The following is an 11,464-nucleotide window of genomic DNA, read 5'->3' as shown; positions in this document are numbered from 1 at the left end:
AAGTTGTTTGTAATTCCAGAAGGCCATACGAATTGATGTTAAGTAATAGCTTTAAAGTTAAATCAACCAGGCACCACAACAAAAACACACACCAGCCATTGGATGGATGGATACCTGGTTGGTTGGTTGGATGGTCGTTAGTTCGATCAACAAATCCTTTTGGTGGCTGGCTGCCTGTTTGGCTTTGCTCGCGTACCATGGCCAAGTTTACACTAAATTGTGATCAGCGATTTGGCTATTTAGTGTTTAAGCTTAAACTACAACATTTTTAGATGGCCTTTTAAATTGATGCCTCTCCTCTGGCAACCGCTCTCCCCGACTCATGCACAGCCATGATTCTGGATTCTTTGCTCTTGTGGTGTGATATTGAATTTCGTCTCTATTCCATATGGAGTTGTTGCCATTGTTGAATTTTTTTTGGAGGAAATTAAGTTTGTGTTGTGTGGATTCGTTAACAGATTCTTGTAGATTACTCCGGGGCTTTTTTTGTCTTGCTTCTATTTGGAGTTGCTGCTCGTTACTCCAACTCCACCTCACAGCCACCTTCATTGTTTTTGTTTTGTTTTTTGTCGGTTTATTTGCCGGATTGGCTTTCGTTTTGTTTTCTTGGCTTCCTCCATTGGAGATTTATTACTTTGCTCTGGGAGTTTATTTGTTTAAAAGGTCAATTGTAATATTTGTTGGTGTTGTTTTTTTTTGTGCACAGACATGATAAAATGATCGAATTAGTAGGAAATGACATACAATTACTAAAGAAAGGTGTTTAACCAATGACACCATTCCAAGAATTTGCTTTGTTATGTGAAATGAGAGGAGAGTGTGGTGTATTTGTGTGTGTGTGAAGAGAATGGAATAAAATGGGAATTGCAATTGGAAAATGTTGTTGGGAACCCATTGGAATATGTATATTTAAGACTTAAATTTTTTAAATTTTAAGGTTAATTAATTGTTTAGACTAATATGAATATGGAAAAGAGTTGTTTGGAATTTGGAAAATTTGGCACAGAATGTAAATGACAGAAATTTTATTTCAGGCGATTAATGAGCCATTTGCTCCAAGGTATAAAATTATTTGATTCCTGATTTTTAACTAAAATTGGAGTGCATTTTATTAACCCAACGATTGCCAATGTGTTGATTAAGCTGCGACCTGATATAACGCCCAAAATTGATATTATGAGGCAATTTGTATCAATTACGATATTTTGGGTAGTACGTTTATGAGAGTAAGTCGATTCTTCAAATTACCTAATATTCCCAAATGAAGATAGGATTCTATACAGATAATTTCCAATTTTTTCATAGACTTTTCTTGGATCTTTTTTTGAGTTAATAAAACTTTGTTTTAGGCAGAAAGCGTCGAAAATGTTTTTACAACCCAGCGGATTTTTTAGCACATACATCTTCCATCTGAGACCAATGACAATGTAGGTGCGACCCATCCAAAGCCTGTATACAATTTCTACTTACATTTACACAGCGATGGCCTAGGCCGTCAGACGAGTCCGAAATCTACCGACAATGTAAGCGAATGTTGGATGGGTCCGAAATCGACCGACAATGTAAGCGAATGTTGGATGGGTCCGAAATCTATCAACATTGTAAGCGAAGGTTGGATGGGTCCGATTCCATCAACATTTTAAGTTGTGGAACTTAAATTTCTGCTGTTTTTTTTTATTAAAATATTCGTATTATAGAACAGTGTTTCAACAATAAAATATTCTTATTGTAATTAGAAAAAATGCATAAAAAAGAAATTCATAAATGTTATTCAAAAGACGTGGGAAGAAACAAAGTTTAAACTAAAGAAAAAAAAATAAAATTTTCCAGTATTTTTTTATTGTAGGACATTGTTCGGAAGTGTCTGGCCTTATGGAATTTGAAACAATTTCTAATTTTTTTGGCGTAATCTTGTTCATAGAATCCTTCACATCGGACAGCTTCTGAAATAAGGATAGAAAATATAGAACAATTTTTTAATATTAAACAGTTGTACTATAGAATAGACTAATAGATTACATTTTAAAGTAATATAATATCACTTTTCAATAAATATGTAAGAAAAAAGTTAACCTACCGAAAATGGCCATATTTAAAAGTTTAAATTCCTTAAACGCCTTTTTATTTCGGGTACCATCTGGCCTTATTTTAATAAGGCCATCTGGTCAAATTATAATTTTTATGATATTAACCTGAAAGAAATTAAATTATTAATGGATTCTAAAGGAGATTTTTTAAAATGCTTACATATTTTCCAAAATCTTCTACAATTTTGGAATGCATGGAATCTGCTCATTTAGTACAATATCATTGTTTTCCAAACAGTCCGTCCTCAATTGTACTTTCTTTTTAAATTGTCTGCTTCCACTTTCTTTAATCGTCTTAAATTTCTCCTACTGAATCCTGACATTTTATTTAACTTATTTAACACACAACACTTACTATATTCTTATTTTATTAATTTATTTTATTTTATTAACTTTTTTCAATATTCACAACTTGCACTTTCAAAAACACTTCACAGAATAAAATTTTGCTTTTAAAAAGAAAGAAGCATCAAAAATGAATAACGGTACAACACCGGCTGCAACAACACACAAAAAAACTTACAAAACAATACAAAGGCATCCGATTCAGATGAAAGTGCGATGGACACATTTTATTATATTTTGTTTTGTTCTTTAATTCTAATATGGATTTTGTTCCACAATGTAATAGCAATGCGACTCATCCAAATCGGATGCTAGTTGTATGCTATAAACCACTGTTATTTCATTTTTTCCTATTGACAAAATAGCATACATTCGGATGGGTATTAAATTGTAATGGCGAGCGGACTGCTGGGAATATTTTGCTTGAATGGAGAGAACACACGCATATACGATGAGAGATGATACTCTCATCTTGTGAGCACATTCGACATCGGCCAATTGGCAAACGAACAACCTCCACAGGAAAAGAAATTAGGAGTAACAGTGTTGTCTATGTTAAGAAAGTGTCAAATTAAAATATAGGAAATGGAACAATTACCAAGGTAGTTTTATGCAATCGTATGATTATATTTTTTGTTTATTTTATAAATTGCCACATTTAAATTTTGTAGTTCTTTATTAAGTGTGAGCCTACAGCTGTCAAGCAAATTTTGATTTATTTCCGATCAAATATTTTGTAATTTTTACGCCTTTTAGAGGACATAAAAGTCAAGAAAGAATATAAAAACCATGACACAATTGCAAAAGGTAGATAAAATACAGTTTTTTTTCTTGTGGTGCCCCTATTCTGTCAAAACATGTACACAGTTTGTATACAGGGTGATATAAAAAACCTGCAACAAAGTCAAACGCCATAATTTTTACATTTTTTTAATTTTATTGAATGAAAGCAAACAATGTCAGAAATAGAATCAAAGCTGCTGCGTCACAAGCTGCCCGAAAGTAGCTTTGCGACACTTTGGTATTTTTCAATGCCAACCTTGTTTTCCAAAATATTCCAGACACAATAGTCCAACGAATTGGTATCCGGAGATTTTGGTGGCCATTGTGCGCTGGAAATGAAGCGAGGAACTTCATTTGTAACCATTCTTTGGTGCGCGAGCGGAGTGCGATGGTGCGGATCCTGTTGAAATGTCCAAGGCCTGCGGCCAAAATGTTTGCTTGCCTAAGGTTTGAGTTCTGGTGGCCATCCGAAGGTGCACATTTTCAGGTGACCCCTTTGGCAAGTAAACACGATCAGTTTGTTTGTTTACAAACTGCTGGACAACGAATGTTTTCTCATCGGAGAAAAATAAGATAACGAGCGATGGTACGAGACACAAAAGATTTATTCACATTTAAATGCTGGAGTGCTCTAACGATAGTCACTTGTGGTTTTCCAGCCAAATACAAAGAAAACCACACCGCAACGCTTGAGTTCCATCACGAATAACTTTTTTTCTGGAAAATTCTCACCAAAATGCTTTTGTACGCTTGTAAACAATGTAATGAGCTGTCACTGGAATAATTTTAACAGCTGTCAGACGAGTGGTTTAGAAGTGACAGCAGTCTGAAGTTGGTTGCAGTTTTGTCACCTCACCCGTACATATTTTAAATGAATTTGTGGAAAATTGTCTGAACGTACTTAAATCCGTTAAAGTTAAGGTGAGAATACATAAAACGCTTTTTTTGACTGGCTGAAGTCATCGGCCGACTTCTTCGGAAAAGAACAAAGGATCGTAGGGCCAAAATCGAACTAAATCAACCTAAAATCTGGGCATGGGAATCTGACACAATAACAAAATTTAAAGCTCTTATTGTAGAGTTGTATCCATGAACTAAATCAACCTAAAATCTGGGCATGGGAATCTGACACAATAACAAATTTTAAAGCTCTTATTGTAGAGTTGTATCCATGTTAGAAGAATAAAGGTATTCGCATCGACACATCTGCTGGAACAATGAACTGTCAAATCAATTTTGAAATTAAAAATTTTAAATGAAAATTATTCAAATACGTTAAAACTGCTAAAAATGCATACTGCAACAACCGGTTAAGGTAGTATAAGAACACATATAAAAATCTACTTGTTTTTAAACAAAAAAAAAAAACAGTTTAAAATTTTTGACAGATCAATGTTCCCCAGCGTTAATGCATCTAACTGCAATTTTTTAACAAGGTTGTATCTGTTGCCGTTTAAGTTTCACCTTTGAATAATTTTAAAAGATTTAATATAAATATTAATTCGATACAAGGCAGCTAATAACAAAATTAGGACTAATGAGCTTCTATGCACTATAAATCCCTTTAAAGTCAACATTAAACCTACCTCTTTTGAGGAGTTTTGTTTTTTCTGGCCTTTTTTCATAACCATCGAAAAAATACGTCACAGCACAATTACTTCTTAACCATTGACAACACTGTTACTCCTAATTGCTTCCTTCTTCAGTTGTCAAAAAACATTAAAACCCGGCCGGTCGCGAATTGTGCTCGTTAAGCGTAAATGTTTAAATTAAAGGAAATATTTAATCAAAAATTTAATAAAAAAGTGTGAATTATTATCAATTTCTTCATTTAAAACAATATAATAATGAAATAAATAGGGTTTCCTTTGAAATTTGAATTTAGTGTTTTTCTATTCATTTATAATGAGAGTGCACGGTGTTGCTCTTGCCTTCATTTGTGTGAGAAAAAATATTGTGTTGGGTTTGTTGTTGTTGTGTCAGTCGGTAGTTGTCAAACGTTTTAAGAGTGATCGCTTAGTTGTTGGAAAAAGTCATTTCAATAAATTGTGCGTTAAAGAAAATGTTGAAAGCAAATATCAAATATTTTTGGCGGCATGTCTCATCCAGAATCTAGAAGTGTTTTGTTATTGTGTAAAAGCTAAACGTAATTTGTATAGTACTCTCTCACCTTGGGCTTATTGGAGACTATTCGCCTCATTCTTATTGGATATCTTCTGCAGTGGGCGGATAAAAATAATGAAGTGGTTAAAATTGTGAGTTTAACAAGTGAAGAAAAATAATTTTTAATTAAAAAATAATTTTAAGTTTCGTCTTTGAAAAAATAAAATAAAAAGTGTTGGAGGGTGAGAAAAATGTGTTGGGCGGTGTAGAAATAATAATTCGATAAAAGGCTATCGACAAAAATAATACAAATAATTTCCTTTGAAATCAACTTAAAAACTGCATTTTTGAGCGGTTTTCCCTTCTTTGCGTTTTTCGTTAAACTGATAGTAATTTCTTAACAAGGCCACAGCATAGTAATTCCTTAACAATTGACAACACTGTTTCTCCTAATTGTTTCCTTCTTCAGTTGTCAAAAACATTAAAACCCGGCCGGTCGCAAATTGTGCTCGTTAAAAGCAAATTTCTAAATTAAAGGAAATATTTTATTAAAAATTGAATAAAAAGTGTGAAATATTGTCAATGCATTCATTAAAAAGAAAAGAATTTCGAAATAAAGTGGGTTTCCCTTGAAATTCGTTTAGAATTCAGTGTTTTTCTATTCCTCTACAATGAGAGTACACGGCTGTTGCTTTTGCATTCGTGCGTGTGTCTCGTGTGAGAAAAAAAGCTATTGTGTTATAGTTGTTGTTGTGTCGGTCGGTATTTGCTATACGTTGTAAGAGTGATCGTTAAGTGGTTGGTAAAAATCATTTGGGCGTTGAAGTAAATGTTAAAAACAAATGTCAAATATTTTTGGCGGAAAGTCTCTTCAAGAATCTACAATTATGTTGTTAATGTGTAAAAGCGAAATGTTATTTGCAAAGTGCACTCTCATTTTGGTCTGATTGGATGTCTTCTGCTGAGAGCGGAAAGGAAATAATGAAGTGTTTAAAGTGGTGAGTTTTTCACGGCCAAAAAAATAATTTATATTGTTTATATTCACTCAATTTTCTCAAAACACAAAATATTGAATATTTTTATGATTCATTATTATTTATAAATTAAAAACGAAACAGTGACTTTGTTTACTTCTACATTATCCAACTATGTCGTGAAATATTAAAATGTAGAACATAAATAGCAGAAAAATTAATAAATTGTTTTCGAAGTCGAGTGACTTAACTAGCCCTGAGTGACTTGACTGGCCCAAGATCAACTATAGTGACATCTGTCGGAAGGGGTAAATACAAAAACTTTTTAGTCTATATCTTAATTTGTCTATGGTAGTACTTCAATTTCAGATTTTACAAAATTTGGGGGGGGAATTTATTGAATCTTTACATTTTTTTATAATTTCATCCTTAAAAAGATAGGAACAGATATAATCCATCTCTAAATACAATGTATTATTTTTTATTAAACGACATCTACAGGGTGATATAAAAAACTGCAGCAAAGCCAAACGCCATAATTTTTACATTATTTTTAAATTTTTTTAATGTCGGAAAAAGCATCAACATTTTCAAAAAGTTTAGATTTGTTTGTATTGGTCACCTTTGGCACGAATTAAGGCCTTCAAACGGCCAATAAAACCGTTACACGCTGCCCGAATGTTGCTCTGCTGTATTTTGACCCATTCCCGGCGAAGCGCTTGCTTGAGGTGATCGACACTTTGGTATTTTTTAGTGCCAACCTTGCTTTCCAAAATACTCCACAAACAATAGTCCATTAGATTGGTATGCGGAGATTTTGATTGCCACTGTGCGCTGGAAATGAAGCGAAGAACTTAATTTTGTAACCATTCTTGCTGACTGTGATCGTGCTGAGTCCTGTTGGAATGTCCAAGGTCTGCGGCCAAAATGTTTGCGTGAACAAGGCTTTAATACACCCACCAGAATATTTTCGCGATAATATTCGGCATTTATTCTGATGCCACGGTCGATTAATACGAGCGGCTGTTATGTTCTGGTGGCCAACCGAAGGTGCACATTTGCAGCTGACCTCTTTGGCAAGTAAACACGATGACTTTGTTTGTTTACAAACTGCTGGACAACAAATGCTTTCTCATCGGAAAACCAAATTCGGCAGTTCACCACTTACGGCCAAGCGAAGCAACTCTTTAGCTCTTTTGAGTCTATTTTCTTTCTGTTGCGCTGTAAGTTCTTGCACTTTTTGGAATTGTTATGGCTTTACCCCGAGTTCATTTTTTAATATTTGCCGAATGGGATATTACGATATGTTAAGCTCACGAACCATTTTCCGGTCACTGCGACGCGGGTCTCGATCAAGTCGCTTCTTTACTCTTCGAACCCTGATGGTGCTGTTTTCTTCCGTCCACTTCCTTGACGACGGGCTACGCTACCAGTATCTCGGTAACGAGCGATGGTACGAGACAGAAAAAATTTATTCACATTTAAATGCTAGATTGCTCTAACGATAGCCACTTGTAGTTTTCCAGCCAAATTTAAAGAAATCACACTATCACGCTTGAATTCCATCACGAATAACTTTTTTTCTGGAAAAGTCTCACCAAAATGCTTTTGTACGCTTGTAAACAATATATTGAGCTGGCATTGGAATAATTTTAACAGCTGTCGGACGATTGCCTTAGAATTGACAACAGTCTGAAGTTGGTTGCAGTTTTTTCATCTCACCCTGTGATATTTTTATACTCTACAACGTGGAATTGGGGGTTATAAAATTTGTCATTCCGTTTGTAGCACCTCTAAATATTTCTGTAGATCCTGTAAAGTATTTATATTCATGATCAGCATAAAATTCTAAGTCTATCGGCTCACGTTTTTATATGTTTGGTTATTAGGTCACATTTTCAACTGAATTGTTTAAAATTCAGTACTTAAGCTGTGAATACATAAAGCGCTTATTAGGCTGGCTTAAGTCTTCGGAAATGAACAAAGGAGCCTAGGGCCAAAATCGAACTAGGTCAACCTAAAACTCCTTTGTTCATTTTCGAAGAAGCCAGCCGATGACTTAAGCCAGCCAAATATGCGCTTTATGTATTTTCAGCCTTAGAGTTCGTAATGGCAGAACATAGTCTATATGGGTCCACATTTTTCAATATCCTCCACATAATGGTTCCTTTCGAGATTCGGCATTTTGATGATTTCAGATACATTTTCTAAAGGTATTGTTTCAATTTCGGTACTTAGAGTTCGTAATGGGTTCTACCTCCTGTCGCAGATCATTGCCTAATATGATTTCGTTTTCCTATGATATCTTTACACCGGTATTCGGTATTCTTTTTAGCCACAGTTCAGGGAAATATTTTAAAATTCGGTATGTAGAGTCTGTTATTTGTTCTGTCTTCTGTGGCAGAAGACTGATAGAATAGACCCATTATATTTTATATGACCTATAAAGCAGTACCCCCAAATATTTGACATTTTGGTGATTTTTTTTTTTCAAATTTGACATTTAAAACTTGCAATGGATAAAAACCACAGTAGCAGGATATCATTATCATCTGGTTTACGGTATTTTGAAAACTTTTTACCTACAAATTCTAACCATTATAAAAATGACCCGTTTATTGCTATCTGTTGTTCAACTTAAATAATTCTCGTATTCTTATCTGTAATATTGTCGAAGACACTTTATACCTATGACGAATCTTAATCAGTAAATTTATCTGAAAATGGGAAAGAGGGGAGAACTCCCACCCAAAAATTAGAATATCTTGCGATGTAAAGTTTCATGTGTGTTACCTTGTTACTCTATCATGGCTGGATCTTTCACAATAGACATTTTTCTGTTCGTTTTTTTCTGTCAATTAAACCCTATTCTTTAAATATTTTGTTAAATTGTCTTTCAAAATGATTCCGCAACGATTTATACAAAAATATAAATGTGAATGCTTTCAACCATACAATTATTGCAATTGTCCCTACAAGGCCATTGCGGCGAAAGTTTTGGTGGAAAATATCCAAGATGTTGCCGAAACATTGAAAGAGGTATTAAGACAATCATAAAAAAAAATTCCAATTGAACCATATTCCCTCATCTTAGATTATGACCTTGTGCCACATTCCAAATCACAAGGCCAAATTATCCATAGACATCATCACTTACTATTTTCTCCATTTCGAAGAAGTTCTCGAACGCATCGATGCCATACCGCGAAAACGTTTGTCCAAAGAAGACCTGTTCCATGATCTGCAACGTAAATGTGGTATGGATCGCATGGAATCACAAATTGCATATTCCATAATTAAGAGAGCATTTCGTGCTTTCTATCACGGCTCTGGTGAGGGTGGTGTTCCCAACCCTTGGTTATCCAAACAATTGAAGCATACATGCGAATGTATGTGGGCTCATGCAGCCAAGAGGACTGCCCAAGTTAATGCCGCATATCAGGGTATGTTTGCCATATCACAAAAAGCTTTGGAGGGGAAAATCAAAAATCTCTATAAGGGATTGTATGACAGAATGCAGGCCAAACCACAACCAGATGAAACTCAAGAATGCACCTGTACTACGTGTGCCGCCAGGATAATGAGAGAAAGTTTGAAACCCGTCAGAGTCACAACACAAATGCACACCATTAGTGATCCTTATGAGGAAATGTATAGGCGGGTGGTGGATAAAATCCTTTACGATCACGAAAACAATGAAGAACATGAGGATGTGCAGTTTGATGCAAAGCCTAAGTGCACTTGCCCCTCTTCATTGCAAATGGATAATAATCATCGTTATTATCAGGAAGCAGCCAAATTATGCAATACAGGTTATGGACAGGGACCGTTTGATTGTCGATGGTTTAGCATTACCAAAGAAGAATATGACGAGGATGATAAAGAGCCAACAGTGAAATTGCCGGAAGAATTCCCTTGCCCGCCTTGGCCAGAAGAGGGGGCATATTCGTCATGCGAATCGGACTGCGATTGTAATTGTGAAGTTTGTACATGCCAAACGGAGGGGGATTTTGAATGTGAAGAGGGTGTTGGGGCTGAGGATGAAGATGAAGATAATGGAATCAGCAAAGAAGATTCATTATATTCGAAAATTGAAGATGAAATTTCAAGTGAAGGAAGTGACTTAAAGAGCGACTTGGAAGTCACGAGCAATGATGTTTATAGTCTACAATGTATGGTCAAAAAGCCTGTGAAATTACAAAATAATATACGTCAGATTTATTAAACAAATGGAATAAGGACACTGTTAAGGTGGACATTAATTAATTTCAATCTTATTTCCAAACAAGTAAGCAAAGGCTATAGTCGTGCGGGGCCGACCATGTGATACCCTACAACACTACAATATGTAGAAGCCGCCTTCTGTCCATTTTTGAAGATTTTGCTTTTGAAATGATGTCATAGAGCACTGCCCAGATATTACCCATAGTTTTTTGACCAGGACCATTTGCACAATATTAACGCACTCCGTCGTGCTGTGGTCCATTTTACAGCTATATATAATCCAATGGTCATAAAAATGCTAGACTTCTTTCCCGTCCTTAACTCTCTTCTCATGCACATTTCTGTGTCGATTGGTTTCAATTGTGTGATCACGAATTTTTTTCTGATTTTGGTTCATTTGAACCTCTAAATATTTTGCGATCATCTTCAAAAGCAAGAGACCCCTCTGAATCTCCAATCTGTATGAATTGCTTGTCTACGATATTTGGCTATATCCGTCAACGAAATCAGCATAAAAAACCAGAAGTTCGCATTTTGTGTATTTTGGATTTCGCCTGTAAGTTATTTTCAGCGTTTCGGTAGAATTAAAATGTTGGTATTTTTTCACAGTGGTCCATTCCACCGGATGTCCCAAACTCTGATTTCATGCGAGATTTTGTGTCCATAGGTTTCAATTTGTGACCTTTTAAGGGCTGAAAAATCAGGAACGTTTTTATTTGTTGGTCCATTTCAACCTCTAAATATATTGCCGATATCTTTGAAAACAATAGGCCTAGCCCTTCTGGGTCTAACTTTACCCTTGTGAAAATTTTCGAGAGGATCGGACGATAATTGCAATCTGTATATAATAACCCCCACCTGTGTTGTAAGGTGAAAATCTATTACAAAATATACACTTCAATATTAAGTCAAATTGAAAAAATCACATGGGAGAAAAAATAAAAAAAT

The 11,464-nt window shown here is 35.0% G+C and overlaps 1 protein-coding gene and 1 long non-coding RNA gene across 2 annotated transcripts; one reads left to right on the top strand and one right to left on the bottom strand.

The window, feature by feature from the left end:
* Nucleotides 1–1,786: 1,786 nt before the first annotated feature.
* On the bottom strand, nt 1,787–2,597 carry LOC131803070 (uncharacterized). Its single transcript, XR_009342469.1, has 3 exons — nt 2,248–2,597; nt 2,078–2,192; nt 1,787–1,943 (listed from the first exon to the last, which is right to left on the bottom strand). It is a non-coding gene; the product is annotated as an uncharacterized LOC131803070 (long non-coding RNA).
* A 6,565-nt stretch (nt 2,598–9,162) lies between these two features.
* Nucleotides 9,163–10,526, top strand: LOC101891924 (uncharacterized). Its single transcript, XM_005182888.3, has 2 exons — nt 9,163–9,331; nt 9,387–10,526. The coding sequence occupies exons 1-2, from the start codon at nt 9,194–9,196 to the stop codon at nt 10,515–10,517; spliced, it is 1,269 nt and encodes a 422-aa protein (XP_005182945.1). The 5' UTR covers nt 9,163–9,193; the 3' UTR covers nt 10,518–10,526.
* Nucleotides 10,527–11,464: the final 938 nt, after the last annotated feature.

The sequence above is a fragment of the Musca domestica genome, unplaced genomic scaffold (genome assembly GCF_030504385.1).
Source record: "Musca domestica strain aabys unplaced genomic scaffold, Musca_domestica.polishedcontigs.V.1.1 262, whole genome shotgun sequence".
Classification (NCBI taxonomy): Eukaryota; Metazoa; Arthropoda; class Insecta; order Diptera; family Muscidae; genus Musca; species Musca domestica.
The sequence above is the reverse complement of the archived record's forward strand: the minus strand, read 5'-3'. Positions and strand labels throughout refer to the sequence as shown.